General features: G+C 45.0%; 1 protein-coding gene across 4 annotated transcripts in view; it reads right to left on the reverse strand.

Moving 5' to 3' along the window:
* Nucleotides 1-20,685, reverse strand: part of APP (amyloid beta precursor protein) — a 321,957-nt gene that overhangs the window by 163,184 nt on the left and 138,088 nt on the right. For all 4 annotated transcript variants that reach the window (XM_073584514.1, XM_073584513.1, XM_073584515.1 and 1 more), the window contains one exon: nt 11,133-11,262. In XM_073584514.1, coding sequence (XP_073440615.1) covers nt 11,133-11,262 — 130 coding nt within the window. The remainder of the gene's footprint in view (nt 1-11,132; nt 11,263-20,685) is intronic.

A 20,685-nucleotide genomic window follows, 5' to 3' on the forward strand; every position in this document is an offset into this window, starting at 1 on the left:
TGATGAAAAGAACTGGTGTTCTGCTAGATTCATGATCCTTTTTGCTATTCGCATCAGGGACCGAGAACGGGTGCCCCCCTGGTGGTTCACATATGCGACTGCTGTACGGTTGTCTGATAGGACTCTCAAATGATGTCCTCTTAGGTGTGTCAACAATCCCTCCAGCGCTCTTTCGATGGCTAGTAGCTCCCACTCGTTTGAGGATAATTTCTTTCCTCCTGGAGCCAGGGATCCTGGAGCCACCGTGTGTCTAGATGGGCTCCCCAGCCCCATGGACTGGCGTCCGTTGTGACTACTCTGGAGGCTGTGTATGTCCAGGGCACTCCTCTTGGAGAGGACTCTATCTGTAACCACCACTTGAGTGACTGGAGTACAGGGTCCGGGAGGGTGAGCTTCTGCTCTAACTGCCCCTAAAGCCTCAGGTCGTTTTGTAGAACACACCACTGAAGTTCTCTTGTGTGAAACTGTGCCCACTTTACTGCTGGTATGCAGGAAGTTAGGGACCCCAACTCTGACATGGCCCTTCTCAGAGTTTTTTTTTTTTTTTTTTTAATGTTGCCATGATTAGATTTTTGATCTTCTCTTTTTTCTCCTCTGGGAGGCGACACTCCTGTACCACCGAGTCCAATGTTAGGCCCAAAAATTTTTTGGATCATTGCTGGTACCAGTTTAGATTTTTTGAGGTTCAGTTGCCAACCCAGGGTCTGTAGTGTCTCCATCACTATTTTGACTTGTTCTTGACAGTGAGAGAAATTTCTTCCCACTATCAAGAAGTCGTCCAGATATGGTATCACCAGAGTGTCTTTTTCCCTGAGATGGGCTGTGACCTCTGCAATTAATTTTGTGAAGACTCGGGGAGCTATCGCTACACCAAAGGGAAGAGCCCTGTATTGAAAGTGACGCCACTGAGACCTTATCTGAACCGCCACTCTGAGATATTTGCGGTCTTGTTGCCGGATCGTGACATGATAGTAAGCATCCTTGAGATCCAGGACTGCCATGTAGCACTGAGGATAAAGGAGCTTCACCACTGACCTTATCGCTTCCATCTTGAATGATGGAACTATCAGATATTTGTTGAGGCCTTTCAAATTTATAATCGTCCTCCAGGAATTGTCTGGCTTTTTTATAAGAAATAGGGGGGAGTAAAAACCTTCCTTCTCTTTTTCCAGAATTTCTTCCAGGACCTGCTTTTCTTGTTTTTCTTGAGATGACTGTACTGGAGTCTGCATGTATCTTCGTGGCGGCCAGTGGTGAAATCTTAATTCCAGACCCGACCCTACTATTTGTCGGATCCAGGTACTGGATGAGATCCTCTCCCAGGCTGGGAGGAAGTGAGAGAGCCTTCCCCCCACCTGAGAAGGACCGTCACTGGGAGGGTTTTTTGGTGTCTTTGGAGGGCTTGCCGAAATAGAAGCCTCTCCCACCTCTGGCTCGCTTGTCAGAATTGTTTCTGTCTCGATCCCTGTACTGCTGTTTTCTGAATTTTCGGCCCTTCTGAAAGGAGCGCCAAAAGGCCTGAAATGGCTGTTTTGGGAAATTCTTCTTTTTGTCGCCGGCTTTCTCCAACACGTCATCCAATGGCGGTCCAAACAGGAAATTTCCCTCACATGGCAGAAAGCAGAGTTTCATCTTTGCCTGAATGTCCCCCGGCCAGCATTTGAGCATACTGCCCGGCGTCCTACATTGGTTAAGGCCGCTGACTTTGCTGCTAGCCTGGCTGAATCTCCTGAAGCCTCAGCAAGAAAGAATGCCGCTGCTCTGATGGCCAGTAATGCATCCAGAATAGATTCCTCTCTTTGCTCTAGCTGGTTTTCCAGGTTTTCCACCCATATTTTCAGGGACCTAGCCACAAAAGTGGCCGTGATGGCGGGCCTTAGTGCCCCAGGCCATCTTAAGACAATTGTCTGTCTTTCAGTCCAGAGGTTCTTTTAGAGAACCTAAATCCTCAACGGGTAGGGAGGATTTCCTGGCGAGTTTTGATATCACTACATCAATTTTTGGAGCTCTATCCCAGGATGAGGATGCCTCTTCCTCAAAGGGGTACCTCCTTTTTAGGGAATTGATTATCTGGGACTTCTCTGGATTTTCCCATTCCCGTTTTATGAGTCCTTCCAGTTGTTCATTAATAGGGAAGGCTCTACGTTTTTTTTTGTTTGTTTTTTTTCCTTTTGTAGTCCACTAAACATGAGTTCCTGAGCTGTCTTTTTTGCTCGCTCATCTACCAGCTATCCGTATCCGCTGATTGTAATGCCCTCACTGATTTGCAAACCTCTGTTTGAATTAGGGATCTCAGACTGTCAGAGAATGAGGGTGTCTCTTCCGATATTGTCTTGTTAATACAATCCTGGCACAATCTTTTATTCCAGGATGCTCCTAAGGGACTATTACATAAAGGACATTCTTTATTTTTATATTTTTTTTTTTTCCCTACTCTTCTTAGGGACCTCCTATACTCCACCCCACCAATGTATGTAAAATAGGGGAGAGAGGAGACAAGAGAGAGAGAAAGAGAACAGACATTAGAGTGCTGGACTTTCTCGAAGTTCACTCACCACTAGGACGCTTCACAGAACGGATACCGCATCTGGAGGCTGACTGGTCTTCTCACTGTCTCCCAAAGAGACTAGGGACCCCTCCTTTTTGCGGCGACGATCCGTCCGTGTGCTGCCCGAGTGGCTCCCACTGCTGCTGCAGCGTGTCTGGCTCTTCTCCTCTGAGCGCAAACGCCTCTCCTTCGCCCCCTGGTGCAGCTGCAAGTGCTCTGGCGAAGGGCTCTCCATTTTATAAACTGCTTAACTGCTGCTGTTTTGTGATGAGAGCAGTCACATCTAACCAAATAATGGTGTGGTGACGCCTGTCAGCACTTCCTGTTGCCTATCCGCTTGCACTTCCTGGTTATGCCCCCACGCCTGCGCACTATAGCTGGCCTATGCGCACACCCGGCAATCACATCCGGTGCGTGCTCTCCTCCGGTGCCCCCGCCCCCTTCGGTTGCATGCGAGCTCTCTTCCAGTGCCCATGCTCCCTTCAGGCGTAAGCACGGCTGAAGCACGCACCAGGCGATGCGCGTTCCCCTGACCCGTGCACCCTTCACTTCCGGTGCGCGTCAGGGGTCACTTCCGGTATGCGCCTGGAATGCTTCCCGTGCGTACTTGCGGTCTGTTCTCGGTGTTCCGCCATGGACCTCCCGAGCAGCTCTCTTATAGCGCAGTTTGTCAGCCATACCTTGCACTGCCACCACTATTTCAGTGTACCGTATCAGAGAGACCCGCTGTCGCCCGTCAAACCTGCCGACTGGTCTTACCGGGAGAAGCAACTGCACTACCACCACTGACAACGGGTACTGGATCGGAGAGCCCCGCTATCGCCCGTCATACCTGTAGTCCAGCCTTACCAGGTGAAGCATCTCCACCACTGAAATCAGGTAATTCCTCATCAGGGCCGTTTCTGTAGTGCCTGTCTCAACAGGGAGGGTACCCACCTAGCCTCCGGGGAGCTTTAATTCTGCCTTGACACTGATGTGTCTCACAGGCTGCATGGCCACTATATGTCGACAGGGAGGGAGCACGGAAAGTGGCCTCCGTGGACTTCTATGGGGCAAGTTTTGGTCATCTTGGAGGGTACACGAACCATGGTCTCCGAGGCATCATTACTTCACCCGGGCAACTGCCTCACGGGCTGTGGCCATGCACTCGCTCAGGGGGGGACATAGGAATATATGGCCCCCGAGGCGACTACCGGTACCTGGTGACGGGTGTAGCAGACCAGTGCCTGCCAGTAATCACCCGACCCAGGCCCAGGCATCCTCTTCTTTCTTCTTTCTTCCAGAATCTTCAAGAGCTTTTCATCTTGAGGGTTCCCCATCGAGGACAGGAAACCAACTGATGCGGAGAGAGGAGCCGCCCCTTTTATCTTGAAGGTTTCCTGTCCTCGCTGGGCGGATCCCCTCTCTTGTGGTGCCGTCATGTACCATGGAAAAAAGAGGGAGCCGTTAGCAGAGATAAAGTCCGAGGGTGTTGTTGCTTTATAGCAATGACTTACAATATGTTTTAAGTAAATTGTCTGTCCTGCTTACAGTGACAATGCCGGAGGTTTCTAACTTTATTTATGATACTTCGATCCCTTTTTGTCACATTTACAAAGATTATTTAAGGAGAATAGTTTTATTTTGGGAATAATATCATGTAATGATATAAACCAACAGAGAGGAGCTCAGAATATGACAGATAAAACATATATAACCCTTCTTATTAGACTGTTAGAAGGAGCTCTGTGAACTCAAGTTTATAGCAAATGTTTAAAATGAACCTGTCAGAAGGATTTTACTACGCAAACTACAGGCAGTGTCAGGCTGGCATCATTATACTGATTAAAATGATACCTGGGGCGAAGAAATCTGTCTTGTGGTTCTTGTAAAATCAGTGTTAGAAGTTTTCAGCCAATGATATGACCGTGATCCGGGGCAGGACTGTAGGCAGAATCTTGTCTTCCTGCTCCAAGCCAGACAACCCAAGGAAAGACATGCCAACAGAATGCCCTGAAGCACAAATAGTCCGTTGTCTGTCTCTATGATGAGGAATATGTTTGTGCTTCGGGTGGCCTTTGGGCAGATCTTTCCTTGGTTTCACTGGCTTAGAGTAACATAGTAACATAGTTTTGAAGGCTGAAGGAAGACCTTATGTCCATCTAGTTCAGCCTATTTTTAGTGCAGCTGTTCTGCATTGTTGATCCAGGGGAAGGCAAAAACCCACAGAGTAGAAGCCAATTTTCTCCATAGGGAAAAAAAATTCCTTCCCCTAAGCTGGGTCAACCATCTACCTATAATATTATGTTATTCGTAACCTTCTATACTGTTACTCACAAGAAAAGCATCCATTCCTTTCTTAAATTCATTCAGTGAGTTGGCCATCACCACTTCCTCAGGAAGAGAATTCCAGAGCCTCACTGCTCTTACCGTGAAGAACCCTCTTCTATGCTGGTGCAGAAATTGTCTTTCCTCCAAACGAAGAGAATGCCCCCTTGTTCTTGTCACAGTCCTTGGTACAAACTGTTCATTGGAGAGATCTCTGTATTGCCCTCTGATATACTTGTACATTTATATTAAGTCTCCCCTAAGTCTTCTCTTTTCTAGAGTAAATAGACCTAATTTTGATAACCTTTCTGGGTATTGTAGTGAACCAACTCCATTTATCATTTTAGTAGCCCGCCTTTGAACCCTTTCAATAGGAAGATAAGACTCTGCCTACAGTCCTGCCTTGGAGCACATGCATCTCATTAACTGAAAACTTGTAAGACTGATTACACAAGAACCACAAGACAGATTTCTTCACCCCAGGTATCATTTTAATCAGTATAATGGTGAGAACCTGACAATGCCTGCAGTTAAATTAGCAAAATCCTTCTGACAGGTTCGCTTTAATGGTGTCATGGATGTCGGTGCTGGTTTTGTTTTACAGCTAAATTGCTCAGTACTGAAATATATCCGGACCGATTCAGCAAAGCTCTTATGCAAGAAAAGTAGCGTAAAAAAAATTTGAACATTAGCAACATTTTTGCTCAACACTGTTGCGCAGAAGTTTTGGGATGTACCTGACCATACCATTCATCAAAAGTACCGGCGTTTCGTATGGCAGAAATTCGGCGTCTTGCACTCCAGCCATACTGGAGAAGCAGGAGTGTGTCTATGAAAGACTTGATTAATCGGCCCCACAGTGTCCTTTATACAGCTACATAGAGATGGAGGAGCAGATCTCATGTCTTCAGTTTGTGCAATGTATTGGAGTTAACACTGCAGCAAATATTCTGACAATTCAAGATATAATATGCAGAGGAAAACTGGTATAAAATATAATATACAAGTCATATTATGACAAAACTAGAGAAACCACCGGAGCAGTAAACGGAGGAGGACATGGCTGGGAGTGGTGGACCTTTAACTCCTGGAGGTTTGTTTGTATAGCGGTGTAGATTTTAAGCAAGAGTGATGGTTGCTTTAACCCCTTAACGCCCAATGACGGACAGTGTCTGTCACTGGACGCCTCCCCGTTTGGTGTGGGCTCTGGTGAGGAGCCCGCACCTTTTCAGGCACATGACAGCTGATTCGATCAGCTGACATGTGCCCGGAACAACCGTGGGTGGAATTGCAATTCACCCGTGGCTGTTAACATGTTAAATGCTGCTGTCAAACTCTGACAGCGGCATTTAACATGCACGCGCAGGAAGCGAGTCATTACGTCTTCCCATTGGCGCACGTGTCACGTGACTGCGGGTCGCCAATGGGTTAGCATGACAACCCAGTGTCAGCAGGAGACTCCTGTGGTTGTAATTGCCAGAATGCTGTGTGTGCTGCCCAGTGGTCGGAAAGTGAGCATTTCTGCTACATAGAGCGGGGCTGTGGATGAACGCAGCTTCTAGTTTCCCATGGAGACTACTGAAGTAAAAAAATGTTTTAAAAATTTTTTTTTTTTTAAAAATATATAAAAGTACAAATCACCCCCCTTTAACCCCATTCAAAATAAAACAATAAAAAATCAAATATACACATATTTGGTATCGCCGCCTTCACAATCGACCGATCAATATATGAAAAGAGTTAATCCAATTGGTAAACGGCGCTGTGAGAAAAAAAAATCAAAACGTTAGAATTATGTTTTTTTTGGCCGCTGCAACATGGAGATAAAATGCAATAATGGGCGATCAAAAGAACGTTATCTGCACCAAAATGGTATCAATAAAAAGTCAGATCGGCACACAAAAAATAAGCGCTCACCCAGCTCCAGATCCCGAAAAATGGAGACGCTACAGGTCTCGGAAAATGGCGCAATGTTCTGGAATTTTTTTTCACCACTTAAATAAAAAAGAACCTAGACGTGTTTGGTGTCTGTGAACTCGTAATGACCTGGAGAATCATAGTGGCAGGGCAGTTTTAGCATTTAGTGAATATGGTAAAAATAAACATCCAAAAAACAATTGTGGAATTGCACTTTGTTTGCAATTTCACCGCATTTGGAATTTTTTTCCCGTTTTCCAGTACATGATATGGTAAAATGAATGACGCCATTCAAAAGAACAACTTGTCCTGCAAAAAAAGCCCTCACATGGCCATACTGACGGAAAAATAAAAATGTGATGGCTCTGGGAAGAAGGGGAGCGAAAAATGGAAATACCGCTGGTCCTTAAGGGGTTCAGACAAAGTAGCACAGTATGTCTGTGCCTGGTGTGTTACTGTGAGGAGGGTCGGCTCATATAGAGGAGGTAACTGTCTATATCCCGCTTTCTCACCAGATGAACTGGAGGAAGCATGTCTGCAGTGTCAGGGAGTGTAATACTGGGGTCATCACCTCACATTACAGATGATAGGAGCACATTCTAGTGATGGGCAGTCTGGCTCTTTGGGATCCTAAGTGGATATATGAACACACATATTTAAAATAAAGTCAATGTGGTCGAAACCCCGCCCACCCATGGCTGAAACCCCACCCACTTGCAATCAGCCATTTAAACTGATGAATGGGCAGAGTTTGGGTCAGGTGGGCGGAGTTACGTCCAGTGAGAGCCATTCAGATAATTCAGTGGCTCTCACTGGGGGTGCCCGGTGCCGGCTGCCATCGTTCACAGCAGGGAGCCGGCTCTTTGCACCACTAGCAGCTGCTGTGTGACCTCCCTACAGGCATGGCTGATTTACTATTCCACATTCACCTCAGACATCGTGTACTAGCGTAGTATCAGCTCCTACAACATATATGGAATCAATATTACCTCAGAAATTCAAGTAGCCGCCATGTTCCTTCGTGCTACATTTTACCTCACACACTGCAGACAGCTCCTGTGTGACCTCACACACTACAGACATGGCTGATCTACTACACATTCACCTCAGACATCGGGTACTAGCATAGCATCAGCTCCTACAACATATATGGAATCAACATTACCTCAGAAATTCAAGTAGCTGCCATGTTCCTTCGTGCTACATTTTACCTCACACACTGCAGACAGCTCCTGTGTGACCTCACACACTGCAGACATGGCTGATCTACTACACATTCACCTCAGACATCGGGTACTAGCATAGCATCAGCTCCTACAACATATATGGAATCAACATTACCTCAGAAATTCAAGTAGCCGCCATGTTCCTTCGTGCTACATTTTACCTCACACACTGCAGACAGCTCCTGTGTGACCTCACACACTACAGACACGGCTGATCTACTACACATTCACCTCAGACATCGGGTACTAGCGTAGCATCAGCTCCTACAACATATATGGAATCAACATTACCTCAGAAATTCAAGTAGCCGCCATGTTCCTTCGTGCTACATTTTACCTCACACACTGCAGACAGCTCCTGTGTGACCTCACACACTACAGACATGGCTGATCTACTACACATTCACCTCAGACATCGGGTACTAGCATAGCATCAGCTCCTACAACATATATGGAATCAACATTACCTCAGAAATTCAAGTAGCTGCCATGTTCCTTCGTGCTACATTTTACCTCACACACTGCAGACAGCTCCTGTGTGACCTCACACACTACAGACATGGCTGATCTACTACACATTCACCTCAGACATCGGGTACTAGCATAGCATCAGCTCCTACAACATATATGGAATCAACATTACCTCAGAAATTCAAGTAGCTGCCATGTTCCTTCGTGCTACATTTTACCTCACACACTGCAGACAGCTCCTGTGTGACCTCACACACTGCAGACATGGCTGATCTACTACACATTCACCTCAGACATCGGGTACTAGCATAGCATCAGCTCCTACAACATATATGGAATCAACATTACCTCAGAAATTCAAGTAGCCGCCATGTTCCTTCGTGCTACATTTTACCTCACACACTGCAGACAGCTCCTGTGTGACCTCACACACTACAGACACGGCTGATCTACTACACATTCACCTCAGACATCGGGTACTAGCGTAGCATCAGCTCCTACAACATATATGGAATCAACATTACCTCAGAAATTCAAGTAGCCGCCATGTTCCTTCGTGCTACATTTTACCTCACACACTGCAGACAGCTCCTGTGTGACCTCACACACTACAGACATGGCTGATCTACTACACATTCACCTCAGACATCGGGTACTAGCATAGCATCAGCTCCTACAACATATATGGAATCAACATTACCTCAGAAATTCAAGTAGCTGCCATGTTCCTTCGTGCTACATTTTACCTCACACACTGCAGACAGCTCCTGTGTGACCTCACACACTGCAGACACGGCTGATCTACTACACATTCACCTCAGACATCGGGTACTAGCATAGCATCAGCTCCTACAACATATATGGAATCAACATTACCTCAGAAATTCAAGTAGCCGCCATGTTCCTTCGTGCTACATTTTACCTCACACACTGCAGACAGCTCCTGTGTGACCTCACACACTGCAGACATGGCTGATCTACTACACATTCACCTCAGACAACGGGTACTAGCATAGCATCAGCTCCTACAACATATATGGAATCAACATTACCTCAGAAATTCAAGTAGCCGCCATGTTCCTTCGTGCTACATTTTACCTCACACACTGCAGACAGCTCCTGTGTGACCTCCCTGCAGACATGGCTGATATATCACACATTACTGCTGTATGATCCAGAGTCTTCATGAGTTTTGGGTGCTCCTGACTGTATAATATGGGGTACAAGGGCTGTGAGCAGATATCGGCCATGACACAGTGTCTGCCATCACTATGGTGGAGCTGGGCAGTCACACGGTATATCACTAAGTTGACCATAAACATTGGGCTGCACGTCAATGAGAAATCAATACAAAGACAAATTTTTCTTCTGGTGTGATGATCAGAAATAAAAATTAGAAGTGACAAAAGACAATATTAATAGGTATAAAACCATAATCTTTATTTTGATGAAAGTTAAAAACACTTAAAATTTCAAGACAAGGTGCTAGAAAAAAATAGAGTTATAGGTAGTTGAAAAATAAATGAATAGCAGCTAGGTATACACTGTTACTTGTCCCTATATTAATTGAAAATCAAGTAACACAATTAATGAGGTAGATAAAATTGAAGATCAATTAATAAAGTAGATAGAAATGAAAATAATTATGAAATTTATCCAAAATTCCCTAAAGTGCTAATGCAAACAAGGTGATAAAGAGTGCCAATGTTGGGTCAAAATTTAGTCAAAAAGGATAAAAATCCTGGTTATAATAAATCAGGAAAATGAAAACACCAAGTGCAATAAAGGTGACTGACCACTAGATGGCTCTTAACATGTCTTACAATATTAACGTGTGTGTATATATAGCCACAAAAAGGGGACTGGATACCCAACAATCCACACTGTGATAAAAGATTCCCCCACTACAGGCTTATGCTGCATGTGCCATTATATTGCAATAAATGCATTTACTTGTCTATAGCGACCAATATAGTGGGCGAAGAAAACTCAATATAAAACCATGCTATAAACAGCAGACACGAGACAGTATGGGATACCTTACGTCTGCTGCAGTAAACAAGTAATTGGCAAACTATAACGTCCTGGCCGCCCCTTTATGGCTGTCTGTCCTGGTTCTGTATGTCAGACGGCTGGGGAGATCACAGTACTTGTGAATCCCAATGTACTAGCACTTCACCTGACTCCTACTGTGATTATTTTAATCCTGTGATTTAAATAAAGCTGTGGCCATTTTGACAACCAAAATAATGTGTTGTGTATTTATTCTAGTGCCTAGGTTTACTGTAGTTATGGTTGTTTTAAGATGGAGTGGGGGGGGGGGTTCTTTATTGAGGACTGTATAGAGGAAGCTCAAAGCCTCCCTCTAGTGGTGGCTATAGGCAATCAGAACACTATATTTTACCTGTATATCTATGCAGGGGATTTGCAGCTTTGTAACAGAAAAATGAAGGTCCAAGAGCAATAGGAAGAACCTAATTGTGAATAACACCAGGCGCGCCAAGACGCCCTCTCTAACCTTGAAGAGTTCTGTCTTCTGGGCTACCTGGTTGATCCTGCCATGTGTAAATACATTGAAACTATGAATGGTTCATCACATCAGCTATAGAAAATTTGTAAAAAAAATAAATAAATAAAAAAAAAAAAAGGTCATGAACACTCACCCAAACACCGGTATGGAACCACAATATGAGTGTGGCTCTTGCACTGTTTGCGTCCCCTCTTGCACCAGTTATTGATCGTGACAGGTTGATTAGCTTCCACCACATTGGTTATCTGTAACTCTGGGTAAACCTGGAGAAAAATGACACAATGACATTTAGGGACATTAATCTTCTAGCAATTATTTCATAAGCTACTGACAAAAACAAAGCAGAAGTGGTCGTAGGTCTAAAAGTCCCCACAACGTCAGAAGATAGTCGGCCGAACCATTCGCTCAGGCAAAGCACTTAGGGACTCAAAGATTGGAATGATCTTTAGGCCAGAAGCAAAGTAAAGTAGAGCGCACCCCAAAGTGAGAAATATCAGACTTTTACCAGTCTACAAAAAGCACTGGTCCTACAGCCCATACCCCAAAGACCAGGAAGTTTCAGGAAGACATTTTCAATGTGCACACATACCGGAACTCTCGCGGAAATTACCGCGAGAATTCCGGAATTCCATTCCGCGGGAAAATCGCATTTTAAATTCCCGCAATTTTCCCAGGGAAAAACTAGCATTTTGCAAGCGTATTTAGCTTGCAAAATGCTAGCGTTTTCCAAGCGATCTGTAGCATCGCTTGGAGAACTGATTGACAGGTTGGTCACACTCGTCAGACATAGTGTTTGACGAGTGTGACCAACTTTTTACTACTGAGGCCGCCTATGTACCATCTGTAGTAAAAGATAAAATGTAAAAAAAAAAAAAAAAATGGTGTTATTCTCACCCTCCGACGTCCCGCGCATCCGTTCCCAGTAAGCCTTTGCGAAAATGCCCGCGATGGTGTCCATTCTCGCGGGATCGCGAAGTCTCGCGGTTATTCGCGATGACGTCGCGCGAATGACCGCGAGACTTCGCGATCCCGCGAGAACGGACGCCATCGCGGGCATTTTCGCAAAGGCTTACTGGGACCGGGAGCGTGGAGAGAGGCGGGAAGGCTGCGCGGGACGCCGGAAGGTGAGAATAACAATATTTTTTATTTTAAATTCTATTTTTTACAGGGATATGGTACCCAAAGCCCGGAGGACAGTCTCCTCTCCTCCGGACCGTGGGTACCATCCGCAATTGTTCTGCTTACTTTTCGCATGGTGGGCACAGCCACATGCGGGAAGTAAGCGGAACAATACATTCCTATGGGTGCGGGATCGCCGCGATTCCGCAAATTAATGAGCATGCTGCTTTTTTTACCGCGAAGCGATTCCGCCGCGGTAAAAACCGCAGCATTAGCACAGCATTGCGGAATCCCATAGGAATGCATGGGATGATTATTTTTCGCGTTTTCGCGGCAAAATCGCGCGGTTAAAACCGCCACGTGTGAACTCAGCCTTATTGGTCTATATGGCGTAGTGTTACTATTAGCTTTAACTAGGGCAGAATGGTGGCTCAGTGGTTAGCACTGCAGCCTTGCAGCGCTTGGGTCCTGGGTTTAAATCCCACCAAGGACAACATCTGCAAGGACTTTGTATGTTCTCCCCATGTTTGCGTGGGTTTCCTCCTACATTCCAAAGACACATACTGATAGGAAATTTAGAATGTGCCCCATCAAGGACAGTGCCAATAATGTCTGTAAAGAGCTGTGAAATTAATAGCATTATATAAATAAATAAAAGAAATAAAAAAACTAAATCTGTTATTTCTCTGTGGATTAAGTCTTAATCTACACAGCAAAGCTGAGAAACAGAATATAAGCGATGTCAACCTAATTTGTGCTGAAACTAAAATATTTCAAGATTATTTTATGATTATCCATATTCAAAAAAATAATAAAATCCATATTACAATAACCTGTTATTTTTATCATGATAGATTTCTTTTAACGGTAATATTCCCAGAAGCTTCCATAAGAGTAGCAATAACACATTTGCACTGTGCTCACCGTACATCTACAGTGAAAACCGCCGGAGGAGGTCGGTGATCTGACAGTGAGCAATGCCGTTATTAAAGCGGAGTTTGCGGGAGCGTATTTAGTAATGCGGCTGGTGAATATCATTACACTGTTATAATGGTTTCAGCGTAAAATTATTTCCTCAGGATGTGCATCTGCGCTATAATAAACACCGCAAAATAATGAATGCCAGGGCTCCCGCGTTCCATCAACCCCAACGTCTTATCAAACCTCCGGTGCGCTCCCAGCGACAGTTACAAATGATCGCATGCGTCGTCCTTCGAGACTTACAGGGAATAGGAGATACAAATTGCTATTCATTTCTTTACCCCTTTCCCTCTTTGTTATATCCCTGGTTTCCTCTAAATCATTTTCTTCACAGGAAAAACAACATTATAAACTGATAAAAGCAAAGATTTCAGTCACCATGGCTATGAGTGTCAGGATATGTCGCTTTATGGAAATCCAGAATTTCTAATGGCTCAGTATAAATATCATTTATAGATTTTTTTTTTTTTTATTTAAGCATGACTATACTCGTGAAAATAGATGACAAAAATACTGTATAGTAGAGTTGCCAAAAAGGGTACACCACAAACAGGAGAATCCCATCCTCCTTCCGTGGCCAGCAGATACTTCTCCTCCGATGTGCGCCCCCAGTACAAATATGAAGTCACTCTCACTGACTATTTATACCAGTTCAGGTGACGAGAAGCCACCTGAGAATTTAGCTGCCAGTTCAGCAACAGCACTCTTCGACAAACTCAGCCCTGCCACTGAGTTACCTAGGCTACACTGCTGTACAAATTCTGCAATAGGACGCTCTGACAAAATAAGCTCTGTTGCTGGGTTAACTCTGCTATTCTGCTCTACCAGTACTGTAATAGGATGCTCTAACAAACACAGATCTTCCACTGATTGAACTCCCCTATACTGTTTGAGCTATGCTAGAACTCTGTGACAAACTTTGCTCTGACAATGAGTCAAATCTATTAAACTGCTATGCCAGCATCGCACTGGATTTTGTTGCAAATGCAACTTTATCATTGAGCCTATCCTATTGCCTTCTGCAATACAAGTCTCCAATATCTGTTGCTTCATCAGTTCCCACGGTTCCAGTAATGCCTTTTTTGTAGGCTGTCCATGTCCAGTCACAATAGCCTACAATGTTCCATCGGTGTCACCCTAAATCACCATCATTTATTCGCATTGCCCAACAGTTGCTCATCCGGACCCAATGACATTGAAAATCCATCTCATCATGCAAGATGTAACAATAGTGTCACATTTTACAGCCTAAAGCAAAATTGTACGTATTCACTTTACAAGTGGATAGTAGACTAAGGACCTAACGACGCATCTATCCTAATGCCTTCTTCACTGGACTGACAAGTGTTGTCCAACTCTGTGCTATGCTAGAAACCTTATGATGCAGTATGTCACAGCTCATTAGGAATTACACCAATTAGGCGTCATGCCCCGCTGCGCCCTCATTTCGACAACTCCACCAACCCCAAGTTGCACCTAAATTTTGCTAATTTTCACATTTTTTTACACCTAAAAGCTTTGATGAAACAGGCCCAAAGGGTGTAGAAAGGTGGCGCACAGCGGGCTTACACTTTAGTAGGTAGGGCTAACCCAGTGAGAGCATGTGATAACCATGATCTATTCGAGCCAAGGGGTTATCTATTATTAATTATTAAAATACCCTTTTCATTATGTTCCCAAAGCAGCCTAGGTAGCATTATCTCTAATTTCCATCCTACCTTTTAAGACTCCCATACACATTTGATAGTTGTGGGCCATACAACCATCCAGTCAACAGCTAGCTCTTCCAGCTCCTCCATACATAGGAAATATTTAACTTGGCTGAGTGCTCCCGTGTTCCCCAGGAGTCCGGCACAGGCTTATCCCCTCCCTTCCCACCAAATAAAAGATCGACTGCTGAAATTCCAGCAGCCGGATCCTTGTGTCCCCCAACATCACCTGTTGGGATAGTTAGGAGGTCCACATACACATTAGATAGTGATAAAAAGCATTTAGGAAATGGCTCATATTTCATTATATAACAACTTCTTTGGGAGGAGAGGATAATTTAGAAGTAGTTAATAATCTAAGAATGTGTACGTAGGGGGAGTGGGGTAGTTCTCGGATGGGCTTTGGACCCCCCCTAAACATTTTCCACCTATTTAATAAAACTTTCTCAGTCATTTTGCAGAACCTGAGGTGGGTAATGGGAGGCAATCATTAATTCCCCAAGCACACTCTTCTTTAAATACCATAGCAGCTGACTTACAGTACTAACCAGAGCATAAATCCGATTCCACTTATAATATGGGGCAGACCGAAAATAGAGCTCCCAAGAGACCAAGTCATCTATAGCACAAAAAGGAAATCACGCCAACCTCAACTGACTGGCAGCTATCACCTGCAGCCTAGTGATCAGAGGGAGAAGCATGATGAAGCGAGCAGGGGGGACAAACATGATGATGCCAGCAGTGGGGAGAAGCATGATGAAGCAAGCAAGGGAGAGAAGCATGATGAAGCAAGCAAGGGAGCAGGGGAGAGAAACATCATGAAGCGAGAAGGTGGGAGAAGTATCAAGCGAGAAGGTGGGAGAAGCATCAAGCGAGCAGGGAGGGAGAAGCATCAAGCGAGCAGGGAGGGAGAAGCATCAAGCGAGCAGGGAGGGAGAAGCATCAAGCGAGCAGGGAGGGAGAAGCATCAAGCGAGCAGGGAGGGAGAAGCATCAAGCGAGCAGGGAGAGAGAAGCATCAAGCGAGCAGGGAGGGAGAAGCATCAAGCGAGCAGGGAGGGAGAAGCAACAAGCGAGCAGGGAGGGAGAAGCAACAAGCGAGCAGGGAGGGAGAAGCATCAAGCGAGCAGGGAGGGAGAAGCATCAAGCGAGCAGGGAGGGAGAAGCATCAAGCGAGCAGGGAGGGAGAAGCATCAAGCGATTAGGGGGAGAAGCATCAAGCGAGCAGGGGGGAGAAGCATCAAGCGAGCAAGGGGGAGAAGCATCAAGCGAGCAAGGGGGAGAAGCATGAAGGGAGTAGTATGAGAAGCAAGAAGCAAGCAGGAGAGTTTAGAATGAAGCAAGCAGGGGGGATTAGCATGGAGTAAGCAGGCGGGAGAAGCATGAAACAAACAGGAGAGAGAGGCATCAAGCGAGCAAGGGGGAGAAGCATCAAGCGAGCAGGAGATGCATCAAGCAAGCAGGGGAGAAGCATCAAGCGAGCAGGGGGAGAAGCATCAAGCGAGCAGGGGGAGAAGCATCAAGCGAGCAGGGGGGAGAAGCATCAAGCGAGCAGGGGGGAGAAGCATTAAGCAAGCAGGGGGGAGAAGCATCAAGCAAGCAGGGGAGAAGCATCAAGCAAGCAGGGGAGAAGCATCAAGCAAGCAGGGGGGAGAAGCATGAAACAAACAGGAGAGAGAGGCATCAAGCGAGCAAGGGGGAGAAGCATCAAGCGAGCAGGAGATGCATCAAGCAAGCAGGGGGAGAAGCATCAAGCGAGCAGGGGGAGAAGCATCAAGCGAGCAGGGGGAGAAGCATCAAGCGAGCAGGGGGGAGAAGCATCAAGCAAGCAGGGGGGAGAAGCATCAAGCAAGCAGGGGGGAGAAGCATCAAGCAAGCAGGGGGGAGAAGCATCAAGCAAGCAGGGGAGAAGCATCAAGCAAGCAGGGGAGAAGCATCAAGCAAGCAGGGGGGAGAAGCATCAAGCAAGCAGGGGGGAGAAGCATCAAGCAAGCAGGGGGGGAGAAGCATCAAGCAAGCAGGGGGGAGAAGCATCAAGCAAGCAGGGGGAGAAGCATCAAGCAAGCAGGGAGGGAGAAGCATCAAGTGAGCAAGGGGGAGAAGCATGAAGGGAGCAGGATGAGAAGCATGAAGCAAGCAGGGGGTTTAGAATGAAGCAAGCAGGGGGGACTAGCATGAAGCAAGCAAGGGGGATTAGCATGAAGCAAGCAGGCAGGAGAAGAATGAAGCGAGCAGGGGGAGAAGCATGAAGCGAGCAGGGGGGAGAAGCATGAAGCAAGCAGGGGGGAGAAGCATGAAGCAAGCAGGGGGGAGAAGCATGAAGCAAGCAGGGGGGAGAAGCATGAAGCAAGCAGGGGGAGAAGCATGAAGCGAGCAGGGGGGAGAAGCATGAAGCAAGCAGGGGGGAGAAGCATGAAGCGAGCAGGGGGAGAAGCATGAAGCAAGCAGGGGGGGAGAAGCATGAAGCAAGCAGGGGGGGAGAAGCATGAAGCAAGCAGGGGGAGAAGCATGAAGCGAGCAGGGGGGAGAAGCATGAAGCAAGCAGGGGGGAGAAGCATGAAGCGAGCAGGGGGGAGAAGCATGAAGCAAGCAGGGGGGAGAAGCATGAAGCAAGCAGGGGGGAGAAGCATGAAGCAAGCAGGGGGAGAAGCATGAAGCGAGCAGGCAGTTTATAGAAAATCAATGGCTGCTGCTACTTTACAAAGCACGAAGGCCAGTTTGACATGTGGCTGATCACTGGTATTATATGGGTACTGTGTCAAGTATTATAGGTTGTATTATAGTGCTATAGGTCGTAATAGCTTGTTTTGTGTGCACATTGTTGGTATTGAAAGGAGCCTGCAAAATACAGTGTGTGGTAGTATTATATATGCACATTACAGTTACCCAGAAATAACAGGTCCAAAATATACATATCCAATTTGCAATGACCAAATATTTGTAGATATAAAATCAGGATAACTGAGCTATTATAAAACAAATAACTCCTTTATACAAAGTTATAACATTTCTGATCTAACAAAAAGAACATTTAATGTTTTTTGTTCTCTGAACCGCCGCCACGGGCTACATGTTCTCTGGAAGGTAATATAAATATTGCAACAGAGGAATATTATTATATTAGAATTAGGCAGCCATTAACTGTGACAATTGTGAACGGCTCGTGGAATGCCAATTATTTTGACATTCAGTGAAGAAAAATGTTACCTCCTTGGAGAGCAATATTTCACAGCTTATTCCATAGTCGAGAAACTGAAATTTTGAAGCATGTATTCATGGAGGAGTATAATTTTAATCTACGTAGGGGGTTGAGGAAATTGGCAAATGTATTGCATCACTACTGATTAGCACGGATCCCGATTTACAGACGGTATTATAATTCAGAGCTACATTTACAATTCAGCTGCCCTCAGAGCTGAAATCCCACAGCATTACTACTGACTGGGACTCTGCACATAGCTTGTAAAAAGAGCAGCATTTACTCTGGGTTTTGTGCAGTTTTTAAGATGTTTTCAAGCTTTAACACTATAAGCTTGTATTGTACCTATATTAACCCCTTAGTGACCATTAGTGACAATTTAACCCCCTTAGAAGCTGCTGTGAATAGTGACTGCAGCATTTAGATGGTTAACAGAAAATGGGATTCTCCCTCCATAATGCCGTCGGTACCATGAGATCATGATCGTGTAGTCCTGATGTTTTCCATGGCAATTCAAAGCCAAATAACAGCCTTACAGTTTGCCGGCAATAGCGGCCTGTTCAGAAGTTACTGACATTTGGATGGTAAAAATATATATATATTTTTTGGTCATGCTCCTTTGTATTAATTCCTAAAAATCACCTAAAGGGTTAATAAACTACCTGACAGCAGTTTTGAATGTGTTGAAGGGGTGCCGTTTTTAAAATGGTATTACTTTTGGGGGGGTTTTCCAATATATGGGTCCCCCCAAAGTCACTTCAAAGCTTATTGTCTCTAAAAATAAAAAGTTTTATAAATTTCCTCAAAACTGTAAAAAACTACTGCTACAATGTTAAACCTTCTAACATCGTAACAAAGTAAAAAAACATTACTGATGCTGCTGATGTAAAGTAGCCATGAGGAAATGTTACCTAGTAACTTTTTTTGTGTGGTGCGACTGACTTAAAGGGATAATCATTCAAAGATAAAGAATGGCGAATTTATAGAAATTTTGTGTCAAACATCTGATATTTTTATAAATAAATGCAAAACATATCGACCTAAATTTAGCATTAAAGGAAACCTGTCACTAGAAAAAACGAACGCTAGTAACTTGCAGAAATGGAATTAAATCTGCAGGTCAGTAGCATTACTAACCAGCCTGGCGCCTGCAAGCAGCTGACCGCTGCAGGGAGAAAACTAATTTTATGGGGTGAGGTTTCAGTTATGGGGGGCACCGGCACGAGTTCAGTCACCGCTTCCGAGAATGCAGTGACGGCTGCACTGTGGCCCCGGCTCTGACTGACACGCGCTCTGCATTAGGCCGGGGTCACACTGCGTTATGGCAGTCCCGTATAACGTGGTGTAACGCAGTCCGTTAACGCTGCCATAGATCCCCATTATGTGGCGTAAAGCAGCACGCATTTGCGACGTGCCGTTATTCACTGACGGAGCCTCGGACGCAGGCTGCAGCGTCTGAGGCTCCGTCACCGCTAGCGCTAATGAAGCATCAGCGCTAGCGGTATAACATAATGCATATCGCGTTATGCTATAGCGTTAACGCAGCCAGTCAACGCTATGCGTTGAACGGGCTGTGCTAACGCTATGTGAACCTGGCCTTAGGGTTCACTGTCAGTCAGGGCAGGGGAAAGGAGGTTACAGATGCTGCTCAGCATTCTCTGAACCTGCGCCAGCAACGCCATAGTAGCTGAAACCGCAACACTGTGGGGGTAAAAGTTGATTTTCTCCCTGCAGAGGTTAGTCATGTTATGAACCTGCAGATTAACCCCAAATCTGCAGGTTAATAGTGCTTTTTTCTAGTGATAGGTTCCCTTTAACATAAAATACAATGTGTCACAAAAAAAAAAATAGTCTGAGAATCACTGGGATATCTTGAAACATTCAAGAATTATTGCCGTACATCAGACTTGAAACATTTGACCTGGTCACTAAAGGGTTAAACTGTCACCCTCACTGGCTGTTTGCTCTTTTGATTGCTTTTCTCCTTCATAAAAGTCATTATCCAAGTTGAGAACATTCCAGGAGAAACAACGGACATTCTTTCCTTCTTACAAGCGTCCTTAGAATGGGGAATATTTATCACCCAGTCATTATTACAATGTAAAATATCTCAACTCTGAATTCAGAAATGCATTAACGTATAAGCATATCCACACTGAGGTCGCTTTAAACGAAGACTGGAGCACATTTCGTTTATAATTTAAGGCACTTTTCCGCCCCTCTCACTGTATTCAGTCTCAAAGAGAGAGTAACTGCAGCTGCATCCTCCTCCTCCACCTTCTGATCTGTATTTTTACTTTGTGTTACTGTTATTTCATTTTTAATACAAAAGATAGCCATATATATATTAGATGTATACTGCCAAAAAGAAGACTATTCCGGCAGGACTATCTCACCATCTGATGTGTATGGGAACAATAAATAAGGACCAAGTAGTTCGACTTTAACGAGCTTGTGAGTGTGCAAGTGTGTGAAAGGGCGGATGGTTGTGAGAGATACCGGTCTAATATATAAATGGCCAACCCAAGATATATTACAATATCACAAAACCTTACATGTACTACTGATTTATGTGAAAAAATATCAACAATAGGTAATTCAGGTTAAAGAGGACAAAAATCAACAAAAAGACCCTGCATGAAATAATGTCATTCTTTATTTATTTATTTTTTTAAGCCA

The sequence above is a fragment of the Dendrobates tinctorius genome, unplaced genomic scaffold, assembly GCF_039654945.1.
Source record: "Dendrobates tinctorius isolate UK_male_01 unplaced genomic scaffold, ASM3965494v1 ptg000084l, whole genome shotgun sequence".
Classification (NCBI taxonomy): Eukaryota; Metazoa; Chordata; class Amphibia; order Anura; family Dendrobatidae; genus Dendrobates; species Dendrobates tinctorius.